Source organism: Platalea leucorodia (assembly GCF_965183815.1).
Source record: "Platalea leucorodia genome assembly, chromosome: 4".
Classification (NCBI taxonomy): Eukaryota; Metazoa; Chordata; class Aves; order Pelecaniformes; family Threskiornithidae; genus Platalea; species Platalea leucorodia.
The window spans coordinates 101,942,572-101,968,133 of NC_138826.1; the positions used below are offsets into that span (position 1 = coordinate 101,942,572).

Below are 25,562 nucleotides of genomic sequence, written 5' to 3' on the forward strand. Positions count from 1 at the left end.
CCCAGAAGGTGAGAAAAACATTGCAAAATACCTTCACGTATCAAACAAACGTAATTTTTTTTATTTTGCTCCGTAACACTGAAATACTGTGAAAAGGCACCTTCTTATGTCAGTAGGTAGGTCCACACATAAATACTGAAATGTTAGCGGGGGATCAGCTAATAGTTCCTGTCACCACTCCTAAAGCATCAGTCTGCACTTGATTCACATAATTACAGTGTCACATTATCAACAGGATAAACTATATCCCTGAGCAACTTCAAACCAAATTAATTAGAGCCAGAAATGCTTTCTGTCCACAGCAGCCATTGGTGAAAATGTGAACTTCCAAAGGTTCAGCAATTTAGCCTATCAAGCGACAGGCATCTAAATATAGGTTTAGGAATCTAATTTAAGAGATCTGTCCAGCAGTACTGGACATGAGTAAATTTTGCATTTTAAGATCTGGTTGTGTTAGGTGTGTGTGAATATATATTACCTTTTAAATAGCTTTCTGTTGATACACTTTGATTCAATTTAAGAAAATGCTTGGATCATATCTAAAAGGATGAAGTAAAACAGTAACGAATACAGTAAACCAGCAATGATGATCAGTGATTTGATCCTAGGACTTCTCCCCTAAGCTCGCCACCCTGGCCCATGCCCACCGCTCACCTCACCACTCTGCCTGAAAAAAAAATGGGGTTACTTAGGTGTCAGAGATCCCATTTGTCAAAGGGACCTTGAAATGTCATTTATCCACTTCCCTGCCCAAAGAAAAGAACAGCTGGGCATGCATCAATCCTGACAGCTGATAGCCAGCTCTGGCTTTAGGAAGATAAGCACCAAAAATGCTTATGTTGTGAGGAGCAAATGTTGAAGTGAAGGAAAGCATGACTCTCTAGTATTTTTCCAGTTTTATACATCTTGTAATTAAGAACAGCTATATTAAAAATTTAGAAGATGGATTCTGTTACATTATGTCTTTTTATCCAATCCTGCATGTTACAAAATCAGAAACTAATAGCATTCAAATTCTGAGCAGGTGGAGGGGTTTATTGGTAGAAATATTAATGTATTTTTTCCTGTGAATATTTTACACTGGGCATGCTTTGTAAAGCAACTAAACATTTATTTTACACAACATAATCTTTGTCAGTAGTCTAAGACTTGATCATCTATATTATATCTGCCTAGATGACAATTTATTCGAATGTTTACGTCAAAAACCTTCCTCTTATCTTACAAAAGCAAACCATTCATCTTCACCTACAAGGTGATACATAATCTCCTTTTGACATACACTGTGCTCTCATTGCTAAACGGTGTCCTCTAACCCCATATAGATTCTCCACTATCTGATATCCTCATCCTTTTATCTCCACCTTCTCATGATTAGGTGCACAATTTGGACCATGTGACTTGAAGACTTCCCTCCATCTTCTCTATTATTTTTCCAGTTCCTGCTAAACAGACAGGTTTTGTTTTCCAGAGAGCATTTTCCAAACGCTGCCTCTCCTGCAGTTTTATTTTTCACCTTTTCTTGTGTTAACAGTTTATAAATTCTTTGCGATAGGGAATGTGCTCTCTCTCTGCTCACAAGCATACTAAACCCACATGCTACAATCAATGTTTAATAATAACTTAAAATCTAGAAAAATTAAAAACAGAATCGTACTAGAAGGTAATCTATCTCTTTATTAAAATCTGTAGTATGTAATTACATACTTGTCTATAGAATATGGCAGTCTACAGAGTGCAAAGAGCTGATATCTCTTAATAAGCTGTCACTGGAGTGCCTCTACATACTTCAGCAGCACTATGTTCTTACTTGCTGGACGAAACAATATGCAGCATCATAAAGAAAGGTGGTAGCCCTAGTAATTCTGAGCACTGCCAGGATTCGCAGTTAGAATTTGTTTGGTTGCTTGCTTGTGGCTTGAGTTTTTCATGTTTGCTTTTGACTAGACCACAGAAGGGACCTCTGGAGGTCAGCTAGTCCAGCCCTCCACTCCAAGGCACCCTATCAACAACAGTAGCCATATTTTTGTCTAGCCAAGTGTTGAAAATCTCCAAAGATAGAAAGTTCACGATCTCCTCGGCAACCTGTTCCAAAAATGTGCTACCCTCCTAAATGAAAGTACTATATCAACTTAGTGAGGCAACAGATTATTCAGCTTGGCATCTGACTTACCAAGTAGTCTCCCTAGGATCTTGCCAATGGAAAGTGATGAGTTCTTCCAACAAGTAAACAGGGTAAGGACCTTATTTCGACACTGATTTTTGTTCCTTAGCAAGTCACTCTCTCGCCATTGCAATAAAGGCAGCCTGGGAAGACTAGAGCAGGGAAAACATAGACGCCCACAGTCCGATGCACAGGATACCCTACATTAGCTTGAAATTAAAAATATGTGTGCACAACACTGAGCAAGCTGCGTATGTATGCATATGTGTATAAAGTATTATTTGTATGCAGCAATTATTATTTGCAAGAGAAATAAAATCTATTGTGCAATTAATTCATCTTAAAATTCAATACTTTTAGAAGAGATTTTGTCTTTACTAAATGTTTTGTTTTCTTTAACCCAGGTATGGTGATATGGTGCCGAAGACAATAGCTGGCAAGATTTTTGGTTCCATATGCTCCCTGAGTGGGGTCTTAGTCATCGCTCTGCCAGTTCCTGTAATTGTCTCCAACTTCAGCCGTATCTACCACCAGAATCAACGAGCAGATAAGCGCAGGGCACAAAAGGTGAGCTCATAATTTTTGCCCCGTTTGTTGCTGAACAATAGATAAAATACGACTTCTTATATGCTGTGCGTCCTCAAAGTGAGTGTGGTTTCTTAGCAAGAGAACTACTATAGGTACGTGCTATAAGCCTAGCCCGTGTCCCAGATGCAAATACTGTGTTATTTTTAGTGGGAAAAAAAAAAAAAAAAAGTTCATTTACCTTTTCTGCCAAATTTTACAGATCTATTATTGTGGTAAATCATCCTACTTGTTAGATGAGATCTAGTATTTTCAGGCAATAGCTGCAGTCCCACCCACTGAAGATTTTTCTGTGCTTTTCAGGCAGATTTTCTTTCCACCAGAGTCTTCTGAGGAGAAAAACAAACAAACAAACAAACAAACAAAAACTAATAATGATTTCTAAAGTCTATCCTAACAGCTTGCTTCACTAATCCATGTGTTTAATTCTCAGGTTCAGTCTCTGGGGACTTTGATTATTGGGGAACTTGTCTCCTCAGCTCTAGTTTGCATAAAAAGCTTCAGAAAAAGAACTTAACTTAATCAGGAAAAGCCAAAAGTAAAAGTCTGTCTTTCCAGCTTCCTTGAATTGCTGAGTCTCTCACTAAAATACCAACCAGCTCTACACCAAGACAGTTTCCATCCCTGACCCATATGGGCAAGGTCAGCAGCCAGGAAGAACTATTTACCAGGAGAGATGAAGCCAAGCCTGGGCAGTCACTTTCATTTCCACATCACAGCCAAACTGCTAGTCCAAATCCACTTTGCCCAGCTCTATAATGCTAAGCAGTTCAGATGATAGCCTCCATTGGCACCTGAAGCCCTGATAAGGGAGCCGAGAGGCATTACCTTCTGCTCCTCTGCTGGTGGCAGTCAGAAGGCTCTGGATGCCAAACGGACCTTGCCAAGGCCATGTTGTCACCACTTGGGCTGTTTGTGGTCCCATGGCCTCTCTTCAGAAGTTCTGAGTCTCCAGTGGTTCATGGAGAGCAGGATCGCTGCCCACAGAGGCAGGCAGGCAGGCTGTGGATGGCGATTGTGTACATAAACCAGGGAACACAGGCTGCCACAGGCTGCATCTGCCTCATATAGACAACAGCACCAGATTTAGAGATAGATACAAAATGTTTATGTATTTCCTTCTGGCCTTTGACCGGAAAGGTCACCATTTTCACTGATCTCTTCATGGAAATGAAGTAAATGTACACAGTGATACCATTCCCAGAGTATTTAAAAATCAAGAGAAACAGAGATACATGGCCAAGAAAGCCAGTCATAGGCCCAGGCTAAGACATTGTACCATTTAATGAGACATCTTGGAAGAATGCTGTCAGATAAGGAAAATGGCCATAAAAGAAACCAAGTGTATCACAGAACTGTCACACCTTTCTAGAAACCTGATTTCAAATATATACTGCTTCAGTGATCCAAATATTACACCTTACCTATCTACTAATTCCACCCATCCTTTTGCATGCTGTTTGCTCCCATGTACTAGTTCCAGCTGTGCATTCCCCACTCCCACAGCTGGAACATGCTGAGAACACATCACTTCTACACTACATTGTTTTTGTCAAGAGCTTTTCCACTTCTGTTTGCGTAATCACAGCAGACAGAGAAAGAACAGTATGTATCAGCCAGAACACGGTGCTTCATTACTGTGCCTCCGAGCATTGCACCAGTCACGGATAACAGATCTGCTTGATCCCAGCAATCAATGTGCCTGTTCTGAGTTTTCATAATAACTGCAGACACAACCAGCCTTACTTCAGATAGAAACTGTCTCCTACTGCATGTCAGGAGACAGAATTTTCTATGCCTGCTTTACACTCGCCAGTGAAAAAGAGACGGACACTAGAAAATACCTTGCAAAAATTAGATTGGCAGACTGGCTGATATTCCCCATAATCTCTTCCTGAATAGAAACCACTTGAGTTAATAACTGTCTTTTTCTCCTTGCAAAACAGTGAGCTCATTGTATGTTTCAAACAGGAATATGAAGTGATGAATGGCAATCCTGCCAAGTGTCTTTTCCTCTGCCCCCCAGAGCAATGCCAGCAGTAAGGATGAGAGATTTTCTCTGACCGTGTTTATGCCCTTCTTGATTTGGAGAAAATGGCTTTGAGGTCTGATTAACTTAGCACTGGATGAGTGTTTCACTGATATCTCCTATTGCAAAGCTAATCTCTGTCAATCTGAAATGACTGAGATATTGAATGGAATATTGCTCTTATGGACTGAAAAAAATCAACAAAAAGCAATTCTTGGGTACTGTGTAGTCCATATTTAGCAATGTTTAGCTATGAAGTATAGCCTTTCATTTTACAGGGGGGTGAATATTCTATACAAATATTCAAGCAAAAAGGTCACATTATTGAAGTTTGAAATTCCTTCTTCGTTCAATACAATGGAAGATTTCCACAGTTTTCTAAAATAAATGTTTCCCTAGGCACAAATGTTATTTCTATTCTCTAAGGCTGAAGAACATAAGCTTGAAAGAAGGTGCTGTTTCATGGAGCACAGCATGAACCGCTGCAGGCGATGGTACCTCCTGCTGGCTACAACAGCTTCCATCTGATTGAGAGAGTTGGACATCTGAATTGTGCAACTTACTTTATCAATATCTCATACAGAAGTTTAATCAAGGTATTCAGAAATGGCAAAACGTTTGGGCTGTAAGGAAACTCAAGAGAAAGTTCTCTGTTGAAGAGCTGAAATCTAGTCCCAGGACCACTGGCAATTTTCAGCAGAAAAATTTTGTCGTTTCTGTTAGGTTTGTTCAAGAGCTGTGCCCCCTCAGTATATGCATTTACTGAGTTCTGCACAGTCATTCAAGATTAGACAATTCCATTTGTTTCTTTCTGGCAAAAAGATACTGCACATTAATTCTCAGAAGAAGATGGAAGAAAGAGATTTATTTATATACTATATCATTTTGAATGCATTATAAAGGAAGTTCCTGCTTCCGACCATGGAAATACATTGTTGTAAAAGAGACCTCAATGTAACAAAAAAATCCAAACTAACAAACAAAAAAAAAAAGAGATGAAAATAAAACATAAAGAAAAATCATCTGTGCTTATCAGAACATATTCTTCTATCCTATCTAACACCTTCTATAAGGTCCAAGGATCTGACCTATCCTGAAAATAAATAAATAATCCAAAATGGATATTGGAATTCAGGGCAGAACTACTTATGCCCTGTAGTCTTACTATGCCTTTTCCTCAAGCAGATTTATCACAGCTGAGACAGTTTTGAAGAATCTTATTTGTGGAGTTTTTCTCAGCTAGAGACAACTTCAAGAGGCCAAGTTATTTTGGTTGCCCATCAGTGCCTTCAAGTGGCAAGGCTAATGACAGATGTGTTGTGATTGGCCCATGAATAAAGGAAAGGAAAGGAGTGGAAAGGAAAAAGAAAAGGAAAAAGAAAGGTTTAGGTAAGCTTGGATACAATTTCTTATTCCGTGTTTGATAGGTATCAAGGGTTAAGATACAGCTAGACCCTTACAGTGTCAGATTCACTGGAATGACTGCCAGCACAGGGAAGGGAAAGGAGGAGGCAAAGCTACCCTCTTGGGACAGATGTCTGCTCCATCTCGACGTACTGCAGCAGCTCTTATGGTGACATTGTCCTCCTTACCCTGAATGAAGTATTCCTTGCTAGATGCCTTCCCTGTTTTCCATACATCTATTTTTCTGCATCTTTTGAAGGCAAGAGCCATGTATCCTCTTAGCCAGCAAGTCCTACGTGTGGGTCCATCTGCACATTATTGTTCATTACCTATAAGGACCATTAATTTTAGGTGCCCAAGCACTTTCTCCCTAGAGTAATTTTGTGTGGTGCCTCAACAGAACACCCAAACAACTGTCATTCAGCTCCAAAACCTGACTTACTTACTACATAAAATTCAACTTGAATCTTTCATGTGAGCATGGTCTTCTACCTTCCCATAGCAAAATATATCCTGAAGATTGGCTTGGCATTATTATTTATTGATCGTACATGATGTATTTGTCAAGTTATGAATAATTAGTTACTAGATATATACAAATAGCTCCAGGATAAATTGCAACAACAACTGCTTAACAGCACCTGGCAGTCTAGATCTGAGCATTTGCAGTAGGGAACCCTGATAGCCATTATGACTTATTTAAATGAGATAGGCTATTAATCTCAGTGGGTTTGCAGAGACATAACTAACAGAATAACTTACCCAAGATTTTTTTAATTTAGCACAAAAGCATGTAAAATTTGTGTTTACTGAACAATAATTTGAATACATTGTGAAAGCAAGGCACGACTCAACAAACATATGAACCTTATTTGATTCCATATCCATTAATGTACAAAGTAATCAGCATTTTCTTCTCTACTGCATGCTGACATCCTATAAATTATTGTCAGCTAATCTGAAGTCAATTATTTGCAATTACTGAAAATTAGAAAATCAGAGCATGAAATGTGGGCTTGATTTTTCACTTGAAAACAAACATACAGGATGGATTTATGAAAGGCCAAACAAAAAATGATGTAAGCAACAATGTGACTGATATTTGGACAATTTTGGCTATTGCTGTAGGAGCTGCAGTGTTGTGGTTTAACCCCAGTAGGCAGCTAAGCACCACCCAGCTGCTCGCTCACTCCCCAGTGAGATGCGGGGGGAGAATCAGAAGGGTAAAAGTGCAAAAATTCGTGGGTGGGGATAAAGACAGTTTAATAATTTTTTAAAAGCAGGGGGGGAAAAAACAAGGGGAGGGGAACAAACCCAAAAAAAAAGTGATGCAAAAGAAAACAATTGCTCACCACTGACTGACTGATGCCCAGCCTGTCTCAGAGCAAGGGCAGCCCCTGCCAACATCCACCCCCATCCAGTTTTATTGCTGAGCATGATGTATGGTATATATGGTATGGGATATCCCTCTGGTTAGCTGGGGTCAGCTGTCCCAGCTGTGTCCCCCTCAACTTCTTGTGCACCCCCAGCCTACCTGGTGGGACAGTCTGAGGAGCAGAAAAGGCCTTGACTCTGTGTAAGCACTGCTCAGCAGTAACTAAAACATCCTCATGTTATTAACACTGTTTTCATCACAAATCCAAAACATAGCCTCATACCAGCTACTATGAAGAAATCTAACTCTATCCCGACCAAAACCACTACACACAGAATGACTGTGAAGGAATTCTTATATTTTAATTCTACAAGATCATTAAAAAATAATAACCATAAGGTAAGTAATTATTAATTTTTGAGTTTTGATGGCAAGATAGTTATGTAGTCTGGAGAGCAGCAGAAGAGAGACAAGAGGAGCTAAGTACTAAATTACCTAGGCTACCTAGGCTTCTTGCATAGCAAATAGAAGAGAGGCTCCTGCCAAAAATGATTCCCAGTATCCCTGCCCTAAAGTGTTCCTGATAAAATCTCTCTCTTAACACAGCTGGACAGCTGAGGGGATGTTGAATGTTAAAAGCTGGATGTTGTAAATATCCCATAGTGATACATTTAGCACTATTTAAAACCTTGTGTAAATTGATGTTTGTATTTCTAAAACTGACAGAGCTAGCTGTTGTTGAATAACAGTGAATTCCCTTTGTAAGGTTTCTATAAATGCAGCCATAGACCAGGATCCACCTCTAAGTTGTAAAATTTGAAGCTAGAAAAAAAAAGCAATGCATTCAAAAGAGAAGTTCAGTGCAAATACAAATGATGTGATAAGAATTAGAGCTGATCATCAATTTCTTTAGGAAGTTTCAGATGAGATGATTATGGTGGAATTTCATCAGAGTAAGTAACAGAACTGTATTTCAGCTATGTTGGTTTTATCCTAGACAGCATAAGAATTACCAGAATCAAAGTTTCACATTCAACAGCTAACAGGGAAAACCTCATAGCAAAGAAGATAATCTGCTGCAGAAGAACTTAATCCTTTCTTTTCTAGATATTCCATGAAAGGGGAGAGTTAGGAGGGGCTTTGCAGTGGTTGAAAGGGGCAGTTATCACTCCCTTTCTGTCGTACATGGCAGAAAACACAGTTCTTCTCTAATCACAAGTTTCCTGATGTTATCACATCATTTTGGTATCCTTCATGGGAATTCAATCCCCAGCACACAGCCCTTAAAATCCTGTGGCTGACATGAGCTTTACATGATTCCTTGATAGGCATTGTGAGGAGTCACTAGACTACTCAGGTTACAGGCTCTGATATAAATCAGGCAGAAGCACTGAAAAGAAATCTTATCACTTTAACAGATTTGTAAACATCTCCAGTTTCAGGAGTATTTTCTGTAAACTGAAGTATAAGCAAGGAAGCCACAATATCTGGTTCCTGTCTTGGTAATAGATTTATTGTCTTCTCTTTGTTAAATGACGTAAATTCAGGCCATCTGAATGAGTCTCAGCTAGAAAGATGTAAGCTATTACATTCCACCTCATAAAAGCTTTCTAAGACACAATAAATTCATATTTACAAAGCAATTTGAAATCTTCACATGGAAAGTACAACCATCGTATTATATGTGTTGCAGCACATTGATATATTAAGATAGCCTGATGAACCGTTATATTTTTTATATTTCTTTATGAAATGGTGCTGCACAATAATTATTACTTCAATCACTGAAAGAGAAAATGAATATGCATGCTAAAAGGAAAAGCAGAACTAATGTATGTAAAGTGTTTGTTCATTAAATCTAATGAATCTCCCTGTACAAAGAGCCCACTGAAAAGTACCGTAGCTAAAAAATTTGTGACTGAAATAATTTATTTATGGGACTCCATGTTGTACCCTGGAAAGGCATCTCTAAAGCATCTCAAGCTCCTAAGGCTAAACAGTAGTGCTAAGAGAGACCTTTAATGTATTTATGAACATAACCCAGTGCACATGTCCCAACCCATGAGTATTCTGCGGTGCAGGTAAAGCTCTTTCCCCAGCCTTCAGCCTGTCATGCTGGTGTTGCGTCTGCAGAGCTCCACCTTGAAAATAACCTATTTTCTGCCTGTCCAAGGGGCTTTAATTGCCATTCCTGAGGACTCAGCCCTAACGACATCATTGGCCTTGGATGTGCCACCAAGGAGCCTGTGTGAGCCCGGAGGGTCGGAGCTGTTAACCATTTCCACCACTGGTCGGCTCCTGGGGACCCCAGGCCAGCCCGGCACATTTCCCTCTCGGGTGGCTCACTGCAGCATGCCTGGCTGCCCAGGGCTGGTCAGCCGTGGTGCTCAGTGAAAGAGCCCTGACTGGACATTTACCCCCAGTTCAGTCTCTGGGAACCCACCCAGGGTGAGGGAGTGTGGGGCTGCAGGTATCCTTTCAGTGCTAACAGGAGGAAGGGGAAGGTAGGAATTCACCTGTGCAGAAGCACTGTGTAGGTGACCCAGGCACTTCACCTCTTATCACTAGAATAAGGTGCATTAACTGCATAGCTGGAAAGGCTGTGGGCACCAAGGAAGGTGACAAACCAGTGTGTTATTCTAAAATGGTCAATATATCACAAAATCAGGCAGTAGCCTCTCATGAGCTTTTTGACTCAGTGATGCACACGTGCACAGCATTATCTTATTTTCTTTCAGAACAATTAACAGATAATAAATACATGACCTATAACATAAGCCAGATTCTAGCCATGTTTGCTGTTAGCTGTCATGAATTTCTTGGCTCGCTGTTGAGAAGATCTGTGAGTTTGAGCCTGTGAGTCCAAAGTGTGGTGTTGAGTCATTCCTCATAGTCAGTTAATTATTAATCATGCCAGAGAGATCTGGTGGCTGCAGTGACCGGGCTGCTTCCCTCTATAAGTGTTCAGGGATTTTCAATCATTTCATGCTGACATTTTATGCCACAGAAAGTGTGTGTGTGTGTGTGTGCGTGTGCGTGTGCGTGTGTGAGAATGCTCCCTCTATTTTCTGAAAATATCAACTGAGTAATTATCAGATATGAAAAATCCCTATTAATATATCAAAGTCAGTTTTTCACATTCTTCACTGTTTCTCCTTCTGTGCTTCAGCAGCCATTCAACTCCAGATGCTGCTCAGCATTTGGCTTTCAGAATCAGAAACCAATGCATGAAGATAAACCCAGATGCTCCCTTACACATGTAACCAGCCACAAAAATTACAGAACCAGGATGCCATCCTAGAAACCCCATAAAAGATTCTGTTTTCCATATTATTGGTTGAGAGAGTCTTTTGTTCACACTTTCCCCTAATGTTGGCTTTTACCTGTTGTACAGAAGTCAGTGGATGCAAAGTGTCCTTCACTCATGAGCCACCTTCTACTCTGGAATGAAAGTCACGTTCATAAGCAATGAAGCTCACCTGAGAAAACTCAAATCTCTCCCAGCAATTTGATGTCTGCAGTCTCTAAAAAATCAGATTACAGACAGATTATGACCAATAATGACAAGTATTAAGTCTGATTATACCACTAGACATGAAGAGGTAAAAAGGCTTTTAAAAGGCCTGGCAGGCATTCAGGAACTTAGCTGGGAGACAGCATGAAAAAACACTGTCACATTCCACTACTCTAAAACCCCAGAAGGCTCTGAGCAACCAGCACATGGCGGTTGCAACATTAGGTTTTTCTGAACCATTTCTTCCCCTTTAAAGAGATTTTCACCACAGGAGCAGCTGAGATGGATGCCCATGTTCCTGATCCACAAGGCATAAGGACCAGCACAATTGCAGCAATGCAAAAAAAAGGAGGCACTTACACGCTGATCTGTCTAATCGCTTCTCCAAAATCATTGTTCTTATTAGCTTATGCATGCAAACAAATAAAAACTTCTGTCATTTGCATTTTAAATAGGAAGGCACTTATGATTTGCTCCACCTGGAGGACAGATGCAATGCAGTCTTTCAGTGGTTATGATATTGGTATTCATAAGCAGCTGATTCCAATTAGCAGTTTTAGATAAACAGAATAATGGATATGAGTAGAAGTGACACTCTTCCTTTTTTCTATTTACACAGAAAGCTAGACTTGCTCGAATTCGTGCAGCAAAGAGTGGGAGTGCTAATGCCTACATGCAGAGCAAACGAAATGGCTTACTGAGTAACCAGCTGCAGCAGGTAATGTTTTTATATCCTCCACCTCCAGAGAAACAGCTTAATGACAGCCCAGCAGTAGCTTATTCTATTTATCAACAGGGAAAGTCAACTTGGGTCTTTAGGCAATGTTATCTTTAGAGGTAGATTAAGGAAGGATAAATTGGACAATTACCATTGTTAAAGGAAGCTTTTGAGAGTCGATGATGGGGTATTAAAAGATGAGGGAAATCGACAGATAGAAATGCTGGATTCAAATGTAACCCACATTTTTAGAGTTAGAACCCATAGAAGGCCTCATTAATAAAGTACAGTGTTTGCCTCTTAGGAGGTAGGTTGGATTTATCTCATTTGGCTTTAGAGAAGTAGAACATGTGTGACAAAGCCAGGCTTCATCATCAGTGAGGGAAAGAGGTAGCTCCGGGCTACCATTTGCACAGAGGGATGTTGCAGAGTGAAAAGCATTCCCTGGAAGCGCCTACTTTGTTCTAAGGAGAATCTTGGCAATTACCTCAAACGCATTGAAATCTAATGCTCCCTGAAGCAAATTCCCCCTTACCCCTGCTGAGGAAGCCAGGACCAGCAGCGGGAGCCATGGGCAGCGGCTGGGACTGGGATCCACAATGACCTGCGCTGCCGGAGACAGCCCCGTGGCTGCTTGGAGCTGTAGCCAGCTGAGAAAGACTGAAGACACAGTGTTTTTTAATCCCTGCCATCTTCAGGCATTTAGGCAGTTCCTGAGAGATACAGGAAGGCTTTCATTCCTCTATGCCCTTTCTATTCAATACATGTTAAAAAGCCGAATGCTTTAACCTATAGCCAGAAGAGGAGGAAGGGGCTGTCCGTCCGTCCGGTCTAGCACAAAAGACAAGCAGTCAGAGCCCTCGCTTCCTCTCCTGCTTGAAAGAACTCAAATCTTTGAACTAAAAAGACATCAAGTAACTTAATTGCCATGCAGATTTCAAATATCCCAAAGTTGAATTGTAATCTTTCCTATTATCCCACTTCCTCCTCTGTTTAGTTTTCTGCTTTCTAGTGAATAATTGTGAAGGCAATTGATAAACAGTGGATGCTTTCTACTTAATTCTTCATTCTGTGTCAGTAACATCTGCTGTATGCTTTCCAAACTCAGCAGATTGGGATCGCTGACATGAATTTTTGTGTAAGCAGCAATACCAGAAATTCCTTAGTGCTATGAAATGATCCCAGGAGGACAACTATGTTTAATTTCTTTCAAATGAGGCACATTCCCAGGAAAAAAAAAATATTTTACTGTCACTTAAATTTATGATAATTTTAAGTATGCATTGATTCAACATTCAAAGCTTACATGTTGATTGCACTTGTGCACTTGTAAATTGTACTATTCCATCTATGCATAAAAGACCTAAGATGGAAACATTTTAAAGGAGGTGCAAAGGAAGGGAAGAAATGTTTTAATTAAAAAACAAACAAGCAAAAGAGAACTCAGGTCCAGAATGATTTGGGTTATACCCTGTAGACGAAGCATTGCAGTTACGCTACCGTGTACAATCCAGATTAGTTCTGATCAAATATTTGGATAAGAGCCCTCTTGTTCACAAATGAGAATAATACAGAGTTCTATGTATTAACAGTCCTCCAGTGAAGAAGAACAGGCCTTTGTTAGCAAATCTGGCTCTTCCTTTGAAACGCAGCACCACCACCTGCTTCACTGCCTGGAAAAAACTACGGTAAGAAAAGAGAACTGTGTTTTCCTGTGAATTCCAACACCAGCATAGTTTTGAATGTTTTCAGTATTTCTTCTAATTAATAAGCCTTTATATGAAAGCAGTTAACTGGGAAGAAAAGGCATTTTATCTTATTTTAAGGTGTTATACCCACTGCACGTAAATAACAGAGAGATCCTGGGGGAGAGCCTCATCTAGAGTGAAAGATATTGTCATCAGTGAGTTGACATCAGTATAGCCAAGCTGTATATGTGACCTTCGGTGTGATTTTCATGCACTCCATAATGTTATCATTTGCACTTTTCTGCAGTGCAGTTCATAAAACACAATTTGTAATCCTTACACATTCAATACTCAGTGCAGTCAAAGCAAGTTTTTGCCTGAGCAAATGTTGGGCTTTTGTACAGGGAGAGCTGCTGAGTGTTTCCTCCGACGTGAACGCGATTCTCACTGAAGTGACTCTAAAAGAGGATCCCCAAGCATCCTATTGTGAAACTTCAAGCGCTTAATCCAGATGCAGATGCAAAGCTTCAAAGTCTTTTGGCTTCAGTTTAGACACTGAGATCCCTGTAGAAATCACTGATGTAATTCATAACAGCCCAAATATACATATCTAGATTTGAAACTCCCTATAAATCCAAAGGACTACTTATTATGTGCTCTCTATATTTTTCCCTGGTCAATACCTGAATAATTATACAGCCATAAAGGATAGTAAACTGCACCAGAGTTACGATTCAGTAATGACTAAGAAGTGCCATGTTTACTAATAGTATATTTCTGGACAGATATCACCACAGCAATAACCTTAATCATCCCTAAATTTACATTGTTTCCTCTTTTATCATTTCCTAAGGAAACTAAGAACATAAATATTAGTTATATTGAACTTAATCATTGTAGATTTGGGAATTTAACATATGGGACACTAAAATTACATCTTTGTATTTTTATATTTTTGTGAGGGTTATATTGTCATGTAGAATTTACCTTATATTGTAGGTAAGTTGGTCAACATCCATTAAACTATCATTTACAAATTTATATCTAGTTTTACAAGTTCCAGATGCATGTAAAAAATTATATGATTTCTTTTTAATTTTTGTATACATCGAGGAACTTTATGCTATTTTGTCTTATCTTTGTAGTCTAGTTTTAGATTTTCATTAAAAGACCCAGTAATGCTTCTGCTATATTTGATGGAGATCAATGTGAAAGGCTTTCTGCTCTTTCTCAAAAAAAAAAAAAAAAAAAAAAAAAGAGAGAGATTAAAAAGTTTTCCCACAACAGACATTGCTAAATTAAAATATGATGCAGGTATATGTATAATTTAATGTTCTCCTTTCAACAGCATTTCTTTGTAAATAGAATGGCCCTGTTGTTACATCACTTAGTAATATGTCATCCCACAGGTGCTTATTTCTTCTCTATTCTTACTTGTGGAGTATTCATTTTTATATAATGTGCTGTAGGACAAAATGTCTTGCTTCCTATTCAGAGTATCATGTGTTTTCTTTGCCAAGATTCAGGCTGGCATTTTTTGAACATTTGGAATATTTTTGAGACATTTTGTACTAGAACCTGATAATAGCGATCTCCCTTAAAAATTGTTCTACAGTTGAACATTAGAAACATATTTAAAACCCTAATAGTAGCCACAGATCTTGTCAAACTCTCATAGAAATAATGGAAAAAAAATTCTATTCATACGGTGGAAGCTGGATTCGGCTCCCAAAGTTTCACATTTCTTCTAATCATAATGGTCAAATATGTGAGCTTATTCTTTTTTTCTTTTTTTAAACAAAGAATAAGTCTATAAAGCAAGCATTATCTTGTTTCCTAAATTTGCATAGAATCTACTTTCTTTTTTCCTTGTTTATTGGGTCCTGCTACTGGCACTGATGTTCATATGACACATGAACACAAAAATGTATGCAGGGGTTCCAAGTTGTGTTCTGCAACTGCCTGGTTGGATCAAGCATTCCTAAAACTTTAGTGGGAACTTAAAATTATGGGCCCTCAGCTTGTGGAATCTGGCAAGTTGCTGGTTCATGGTATAACAGCAAGAGTGAGGTGCCTTCTTAGCCTCACCTCATCCTTTGAAATATCATTTGGTACAAGCACCAGTCCAGATGATACCAAGCAAAGGCACATTTTCTCTTTTCCGGCACTTTAAAGTCAATAGAATAAGATCTCTTCCACTCTAAAAAATGCAGTGTGGGAGATGTTATGGAATTCTGTGAAAATTACATTAATAATGAAAATAATTGCACTGAAAGTTATATTTTACAGGCTACTTTTAGCTGATTTAAGAACAGTTAATTAATAAGTATGATCAAATATATTAACTTGAGCCATTATATCGTTTCAAAATGTTTCCAGTCGATATTAAAAGTTCACTCAATAACCCTCTTTAATGGACCCTACAAATTGAATTGAGTTGGTTGCTCCATAAAAGTTTTAGGAAGCACAAAATTACTTTTAATTGGAAAACTAGTAGAGTTCTTGGCAAACATACTGCAAGCCACTGAACATATAATCTAAAGATGGCAATTAGGTAATTTTTCTCTCTGAATTTTATGTCCGCTGTGTGATCACATTCAAAATCTTGATTGTGACTGACATACACCTTACAGAAATCAACTTTCAAGCAAGTTCTTTTTTTCCATATCACTTGAAATCGGCATTCTTCAACACCACTCATTTCCACCCAAACTCATGTCTGAGTGAAGGAGAACAGAAGAAATGGAAATAAAAATAATATGCCTATAAAGGTATTTCCATTTGTCGCAAACACTTGGCTACAGTTGTGACTCTACTTACTTTGCTCACATATTTTATATTTTATATTAGCACTGTACTGTAATTCTCCTGGAAAACATCAGCACCTTTCCAATTAGCACATCGGTCTTTAGGGGAAAAAATAATGCTTCTCATTCTAATACAGAAAGACACAGCAGGCTAACAAACTTTAAGTGAACAAGACTGAGTAGAGTGTAAAACAACCCAGAAAATGCTCCCTAAACCATTCTCAGGATACGCAGACTGATTCCAGCAGTAACTGGAAAGATTTTTTTTTTTTAAAAGGAGGCTTTCTCACACTGCACATGAATTTATCTTAATCTTTCTTTAGTTTGGGCTGCTACTTTAAAATGACTGTAAAAATCCCTCCTCTCCCCATAAGCAACACCACTATTTCACACTCTTTTGCACACAAAGATAATGTGGAAATCACGGCTATGTGTGAAACACTCCCTAAGCACCCACTGACTCAACGAAAACCAGCCGTTTGCTTGAATTAGGATTCAGCTCTATGACAACCCTATAAGACTACTGTCTATGCTGGGATTAAGCAAAGATTGCATGAATGAAGACTACTTAATTTAACTAAATGCTCAGTCTTCTAAACTGCTTTCAATACATTCATCTACAGTAATTAGGAACTTCTTGGATGCTTTTAAATAACAGTCTCATCTCCCCTCATCAAAACTTCTATTTAATTGAATCTTTTTCTTTTACGTAGATGCATACCTCAAAATACACTGTTTCAGATCCTGACTTCTAATATGTAATTCAACAGGAAGCTTTATAAACCCATCTGGAAAATTTTTATGATTTTTATTTTATTATAGCTCAATACAATAAATCTTATTTATTTCCAAATGACATTTAGAGCATTTACATAAGCACCACTTGCATTTTTATTAATAAACATAATCCCCTATTTTGTGGTACTTCATAGATTATACAGATATTTATAATGCAAACTACGTTACAATCATGTGCTATTTTACAAAATAATTTGGATTAACTTTTTTCTTATTTAGAGCTCTGAGCGTTTTGTTCCGGCGTTTACATTTATATTGGTATTCAGCCCAGGCTAATATGGGCTAAACACCATAATCAAGAATAAGCTGTCTAACTTGCCCAGTTTATTTAGTTGTGTCAATTTAAGCCTTTAAACAATCATGATTAATACATTCACTTTAATTATCTTTCTGTGTGTGCTTTGTCCCTTTGTTGGATTCCTCTGGGCTAGAATCACGAGTTTGTGGATGAGCAAGTCTATGAAGAGAGCTGTATGGAGGTTTCCACAGTCAATAGACCCCCCAGCCACAGCCCCTCTCTCTCATCTCAACAAGGTGTTACCAGCACTTGCTGCTCACGAAGACATAAAAAGACTTACCGCATCCCAAACACCACCATCACTGGCAGCCGTCCAGGCAGCGTGCAAGAGCTCAGCACCATCCAGATCAGATGTGTGGAGAGGACGCCTCTGTCTAACAGGTACTTCACATGCATCAGCACACCGAGAGCTGAAGCCCCTTTCTTCGTTAGAGAAGAAACGTAGAGGCATCGTGGCCTTTGCAGGTGGGCTGCGAGGCTAAAGATGAAAGTCAAATAGTCATCCAAAAATGGACATTAGTACTGAAACACCTTGCACTTAGTGTGCTCCAAGCTTACTCCAAGGTAACAGATAGTCTCTCTACATCCATTTCTGCCCTCTCATGCCCTCCCCACAAACTACTGCGTGCTATTTGCAGCAAATAGCATCCAGGGACCCCAAATTAAATAGCGCACCAAATATCATATGACATGGACAAACATGACAAGAAAAATTTAGCATAGAAAAATGTGCAATTCAGATATACAAGACAAGCAAGTGGGAAGAGAAAGGTGGGTCTGTCCCTGCTCTTTCTGATGGTTTGGTTCAGAAGCAAAGGACAAATGAGGCTTCCTCGTATTTCCACAGAGCAGCGAAATCAAACTAATTCCCAGAGTCCTAAGTGTAATAGTCATAAGAAAGACTCTTCTAAATAAAAAATATGAAATGGATAAGAAAAATGTGTTTCCTAGTTTGAGGAGTTATTACAAAAGTGAGGAAAGTGCACTTTAAGAGTCTGTAATTTACTGAACATCTCTGTACTCTCACAAGTAAACCATTTGGCTTTCAGGTATATCCAAACACCACCTCTGAAAACACAGCAAAGGTCTCAGGAGACTCAGAAGTGTTTTCTATTGAACTCAAACATGCCGCCATTTAAAAAAGAAGCGTTTTCAGCACTAGTTGCTATAGAGATTGTCTTGTTAAGTTACATTTTGAGTAGCTTGCTTTATGTAGTTACTAGGTTTGGATTTCAGTTCCATGAACAATCCAGAAGCTTGTAGCTACAGAAGTTTTTCAGCTGTTGTGCAATGAGACCTCCTGGCCAGCACAAAGCTCCAATCTGTCTTAGCTTCTCAGGAAATATTCTGCCTGGATCCATCCTTTCTCTGCTAGAGGACTTTCCTGCACCGTGCTTCCAGTCAAAGAGTATGTAAAAACACAAAGCACCAGCTTTGTGCTAAAAAAACAAGCTAAAAACACAAGCACAAAATGCCAGTCTTACCTCAAAATGGTCTGAGTTTACAAGTTTCTTACGATGCTGAGGTACTGCAGCAACTCCATGAACATGTTAGCCTTTATTAGTGCATATATCACTGTGTCTTACTCTTGAGGATACGTAATATTCAAAATGTTCTTAAATAAGCATGGCATGGAGGAATCAGTAGGAGACTGGGACTACCCCTTAGTTTCCACTTTCCCACATAGCAAGTCATTTGGCTATGCGAAGTTTGCTCCCCAGGGAGCAGCTCAAATGCTTCCCCTGCTCAGAAACACTTAGGTGATGAGGCCAGAAACTTCTAGAAGTGCTGAAATGGTGGGAAGGAAGGGAGAAAGGGGGCCTGTCCATGGACATAGCCGTGGACCACCTTCTGCCAGGGTGCAGGGTGGTGGGTTGGTGCCGCTTTGCACCTCTGAGCTCTCTAATGGGGCAGGACGGAGACGGACGGCTGAGGGAGTGGAATTGGGCACACGAGAGGTGCGCGGTAACGCAGACTTTCTCTCTTCATGGATTTTTGTTTCTTCCTCCAGCCGTTCCAGCTTAAATGCCAAAGTGGAAGAGTGCGTTAAACTAAACTGTGAGCAGCCTTACGTCACTACAGCAATAATTAGCATCCCAACACCTCCAGTCACCACACCCGAAGGAGATGATAGGCCAGAGTCTCCCGAGTATTCGGGAGGAAACATTGTCAGAGTATCTGCTTTATAAAATAAGGAATTATTTATAAATTAGCATAAAGACCACTTGCAAGCTGAGCTCGAGCAATGAGAAATGAGTCACGAGGAATGAGAGAGCTGACAAAGACAACGCCCCTTGACATGTGCGCCAGCGGCCGCAGACCGAGAGGTTCAGGAGAAACAAAACACTTTGTGGGTTTTGGTGTCGTAGCGTGTGAACCAAGAGGAGTTTCTTACCCCTTGTCCGAACTGACGCGCAGTGGAATCTTCTGTGACCATCCTGACTTACTATATGAGCACAATGAAATGTCCCCATTGATGCTTCTTCTTATCATGAGAGCTCTTTTTAGAAAAAAAAAAAAAAAAAAGGCAAAACAAAAAATAGAAACAAACCTGTGTTCCTGCTGAATGCAAACCAACGAGAAACATTTTGATAATGTGTCTTTTTTTTTTCCTGTTAATAAACCACAAACTTGTTGAGAAACTATCAAAAAATGAAAGAAAAAAATGGTCATATGAAATATGTTTGTACTGACTGAAAGAACTACAACCATAATGCATGCTGAAATTATTTGGAGCTGTGATCTCAGTTTACTTTTGTTGTTTTTCAGATTAGGCATGATAAAATATTACTGTAGAAAGGGGCATTTCCGTGCACTTACAACAAGCTGATTGTTAATGTTCCATGGTAGTTGTACAAATAACTTCCCTTTGAAAAATGCAGTATTTCTTATTGAAACACTCATTAGTGAACTAAAAGTGTTCAGTTAGTTCAATATTTACTATTGTTTTATCTTGCTTCCTAGGTACTGTTACAACTGCAATAAGTCATTGTACACCTGTTGTATCAGGAATCAGGATTTCTTTTTTTTTTTTAAGGTATTTTACACAACTTCATCTACACTATAAACTTCTAATGGCAAGCATTTAAATAATCTTACAGCCAAACCGTGCACCACAAATGCGCTATTCAGCCATTGTTCTTTTTGTCCACTGTCGTCTATTTCTATGACAGTTTGTTGTTCACTCCAACTTTACCGCATTATTTGGGATTTCAAGGCTACTGATGAATCAACACAGTCCTTTCTTCCACGGACATCTTGTCTACTTCTGTATTTTCAGAACAAACCTCTCGTCCCAGAGTACTCTTGCAGGATCAATCCTGTTTGAATTAAAATTACAACAACGGTGTTTTGGGGATCAGCTAACATTTATCTCTAAACCTTCCTTGTTGACATTCTGCAGCATCCAGATTATTGGCTAGGCTGGAAGACACCGAAAGATATTCAGTAAAAAAGATGGCTAAATTCTTTTTGTAATTATCTGTAAACTTGCATCCTAAAATTTGTTTGAGAATTTATATGGCGTGAAGATATTTAATTACCTAAGAACACTGATAGAATAATGGAATGGGTCCCAAAGCTATAAAAACATAATTTATCTTAGTTGGAATTTACCCACATGGGCAGGCCTAAAAGCTAATATGAAGGCTCTACTAGTTAAGGCTTTTTGGCTTCATTTTTAAAAGACATTGATGTTATCAGAAAGCTTTCTGATAAAAAAGTGTCATTTTTCTTCATGAGAGTGCATTAGGAGATGTATCATAATGCTTCCTATATACATGACATACCATGCAGGATATACATCAAATATACATGGAATATGTGCATATCAATACATACATATATACATCAAAAACACTGGATCAGAAATAATTGCATGTCTGCAAAATAAAATACGCATATAAATCAAAAGGCTCAGTGCATTAGATGCCATTACAATAAATGATTAACACAGTTATTTAATAGTTTGAGTAGCATATGTTTCAGTACAGTATTTGCTAGCATTCTACTGACCTGATAATTTACAGTAAGATAAGATACCCACTAAAAACTGAAACTTGCTGATAATACACTTTTTACTGCACGCAAATACTGGTCTTTCTCTCTACCTGTTAACAGAGATTGAAGAGTAGATGATGGACTATCATGCTACAGTATATACACCAAAATACAACACTATCACATATTAGAATTAAATTGCCGTTAAAAGGAGTACATAATGTCATGCATTACTCTTTTATCTTATCATTCACTTATTCAGAAGCTTGGTTAATTTGCAATTAACTTCCCACCTTTTCTGCAAATCAGAGTAACTTACTTATTGTAAACCGAGCTTCTACATTTCTTTCAAACCGTAACAGAGAGCAGAAGCAGAGGCTGTCCTCTGACCCAGAGGAGCACTCCTTCTGAGGAACTCTGCCAAGGTCCATTACCTGACATTGCTCTCCTCTCTTTCACCCTGTTGGAAAATTGCAGTAGATCTGCTGAAGCTGGTGGGTGACGTAAGTTTTAATGGGATTTAAAAGAGGCAGAATGGCCCCAGAGTTTTTACTTGCATCCGACTCCTACCCATGGCTGCTCATACAAAAAATGGCTTGGTCCCCACCTTTTGGCAAACAGTTATTGATATAAAAACTGCCTTGATATTAGCAATCTGCAACAACAACTTCTTTATGCCACATGGTACTTCTTGACTAGTTATATCAGGTAAATAATGCAAAAAGGCAGTTGCTAAGCCCACTTTGGGACAGACTACGTACAACCCAGGAAACCTACTGACCCCATCAGGTCATCCGTCTTTTAAAATCTCTTTATTCTCCTTTTCATATGGACTAAAAAGAACGCACTACAGCAATACACTTGCATAACAGTTACACCCCTGAAGCGACTTGTACTTTCATTGTTAAAATGCAGCTTAAGGAATAATTTAGTATGATTTTGCAGAATTCCAGTCCTGTCTCCTATTTCCGTATGTCACATGCAAAATCATTAATTTATTCTGAATTTGGGAAATACACATTCTTTTGGTGTTTTAGGTGATTTAAATGCTGTTTTGGTAGTGAATGACTGTTGATGACTGTGTAAAATGCATCTGTACTGTACATGAAATGTAATTATTTCTGTGTATCATACAAAGAAACCGAGGTTGTTGTTTTGACAATTTTGTTTGACAGTCATATATCGTATTTCAGAAGGCAGCATAATACATGCGTTATGCTGAATAAATAGACACTCGAGGAATATTTAAATAAAACATCTGCATGCTTGAATGGGTCAACCTGGTTTTGCAATAACTTATTCATGGAATTTTTTTTTTTCCTAATAAGATTGAAGGAACACTAAATTTCAGGGCAACAAATGTCCCCAGCAAAAATTCCAGGCAAGTCGTGAGTGCATCCATACCATACCAGCACCACCGAGACCAGGATGCCGCAGCTCCGTAACACAGAGCTGCCCTCCTCCTGTGTGAGTGGCCATCACCTATCCCAGACCAGCCTGCAGCAGCAGAGAAAATTGGGGCATTAAATTATTTCCAGCAATATGAACTCCACCTCTCTATCTGTACTTTTAAAAAAGTATCCGCTATGTTTTCAAGCCATCCAGACACTGACCACTCTGCTGAACCTCCCAGGCTACAGAGCCACCCCAAATCTGATACCAAACTCCTTTTGTAGTGCAACAGTGGGTAACAACACGCTGTGTGTCCCTTGCAAAGGGCGACTGGCAGCGCAGATGATGCCGATGTATCAGCTGTGTATACCACAGCACCGGCACGCGTGACGGCCGCCTCTGCCAGGAGCTTACTGCTCGGGGGGGGCGGGGGGGGAGAGGTAAAAGTAATACCTGCCTGTGAACCATCCCTGAGCAGTTTTAAGGAGAGTGACTGTCCTCCCATAAAATGGCTACCGGAGACAAACTGGAAGAGTATGCTTTACATTTTAAGGTTTTGGATATACTAGCTGTGGAAACACACTGTCTGCCGAGACAAGGCTTTTGCAGCCAAGAACACGATGCAACCTCAGCTGCTCCAGGGAGAAGGGTGGCTTTCAGGGAGGAAACTGGTCCGAAGGAGGATACATTAGTGAAGTCACAGGATCATAAAAGTTTTGGGCAGGGAATGTGCTTAGGAGGTCACATACTCTCTTTCCTGCATCTGGGGCTCACCAGGACTTTACTTTCCCACTGACTATGGAAACATCTGAAGATTTTCAGGTGTTCTGGAATAGCAATCACCTGACAGGATAGGTAAACGTGCAGCTGAAAGAGCAGTCAGGACTGAACAACCTATTTAGACTGACAAAGACTGCAAGATATACCTCATTACCTGGACAGCTTAGTTTCTTACCTACTTGCATTATCTATTTATCTACCTTTAAGGTACCCATTTTCACAGTATCTATGTACAAGAAACAACCGGAGGTGAGGGAGCGCTGAATAAAAAGCAAGTAGATGCATAAAAATTCTGAAGTATTTAGGACATCCCAATTTTTTTAATGAAACGTAGTCAATCATACACGAGTTTTAAAGTTTTAGATACAATCTCACTTCAATAATAGCAATTCATATGAATTAAATATAATGCTTTTGTGGCAAAAACTATTGGAAAATTGCTGCTTCCATCGTATTTAACTATAGAGTCACTGTAACCAACAGCCTCTCTTTTTACTGTTTATTCTTTATAATTTCCCTTATATTTATGGGTTGCTTTTACAAAATGAACTGTTAAAAAGAATAGAAAACATAGTTATGTTTCCTTCAGAAAGCCTTATCATATAACCTGCTGGCAGATGAATCAATACCTTGTCCAGAGACCAGGAAAAGTGAATTTTGCCTCCTAAAAGCATCCCCATACTTCCAAGTCACGACCCTGCAGCACAAACCTTACTCAGCCCCACAGCTACAGGCAGAGTCCCACGGGCTCGGGGTGATTCACTGGGCTGAACGGAAACACCTGATGCGGGCAGGGGGTGACCCCTTTTCTAACAGAGTTGCTCTCCGCGACATTAAGCGATCTGTGAAAAACGTTAAGGAGCAGCTCCATAGCTGTTTGTTGCAACAAGAAAGACTTGGCTCATCACAGTTCGTGCTGCAGAGACGAACGAACACACCACCCTTCTCCTCCAGGTACTCCTGCAAAACTGAGGGAAAAAGGAAATAAAAGGATGAAGTAGTTTTCACTGCTGCAAGTATCTCTAAATGTTCCCCTCTTGCCTCTCCCCTACATATATCCTAAAGCTCTATAGGAAAAGAACAGACTCACAGCAGCCTAGTCAATCAATTTTAAGGCCCTTTGAACAAGTCCTAAAAAACCAGAGACACCTCATAGCCTGAGCACAGTGAAAGAAAGAAGTTTGAAAGCATTCCAATTTACAGCTGAGACCTATTTCGGCAAACGTGGTTAGACACGTGAAACAGGACTTTCCCAGAATACTTATCAGTAGTCCTTACTAGGGAAGGGAATACTTTTATCATTCCTGACACGTGGGTCTTTCCCCTGATGAAATTAGCCCCATTCTGACCACAGACTTGACAACAATCCTTGAACGAGGGAACCACCACAAAGTCAGTTTTGGAGAAGTGCTACCTCAAACCCCACCTCCTGGATTTACCACCTCCTGGAGCCACAGTCTCCTGTTTTAGCTGGGATACGAGAAATCCCCTTCACTATTTGAGCTGAACAAGAGGCAATGAGCTGCTTTACTGAAAAACTGAGCAGATCCCCAGGACAGCAGATCCCTTCTGGAGCCTGGTGTTTCTCAGGGTGCCTTTAACACCTTGTTGCTTTTCACTCCAAGGCCTGGCAACCCCCACAAGGACCACACATGTACCTCCGCTACCGTTACACCCCTGTAGGAGCAATCCTGGGCTTAACCAAGGACGGCATACCCATCCCCACCCTGATCACAGAGGCTCCGGCATGATTTGTTGCTGTGCAGCTCTAACCTCTTTTGTCAGACTAACATCTGGGCTGCGTAAATACCATTCCTCAATGCCTAGAAAGAGAATCATTACAAGGCAATGTCCAAGTGGTTTTGGATTTAAGCAGACCGTAATAAGGGACTCTACCACATGAACATTTCTCTAGAAGGGAGAAGCCTTTGCCCTGAGCCTGTCCCAGCAAGCACGCCGGTTCACCCTTTCAGACAGCTGTACTCCTGCTCTTGGAATAATCCGACTACAA

General features: G+C 39.6%; 1 protein-coding gene across 1 annotated transcript in view; it reads left to right on the forward strand.

The window, feature by feature from the left end:
- KCND2 (potassium voltage-gated channel subfamily D member 2) overlaps window positions 1–19,569 on the forward strand; it is a gene marked incomplete at both ends in the record, with an annotated part of 280,627 nt that extends 261,058 nt beyond the window's left edge. Inside the window, 5 exons of the mRNA XM_082308960.1 lie at window positions 2,569–2,731; window positions 11,691–11,789; window positions 13,388–13,477; window positions 17,514–17,761; window positions 19,392–19,569. Of these exons, the coding sequence (XP_082165086.1) occupies window positions 2,569–2,731; window positions 11,691–11,789; window positions 13,388–13,477; window positions 17,514–17,761; window positions 19,392–19,569 (778 nt within the window). The remainder of the gene's footprint in view (window positions 1–2,568; window positions 2,732–11,690; window positions 11,790–13,387; window positions 13,478–17,513; window positions 17,762–19,391) is intronic.
- Window positions 19,570–25,562: the final 5,993 nt, after the last annotated feature.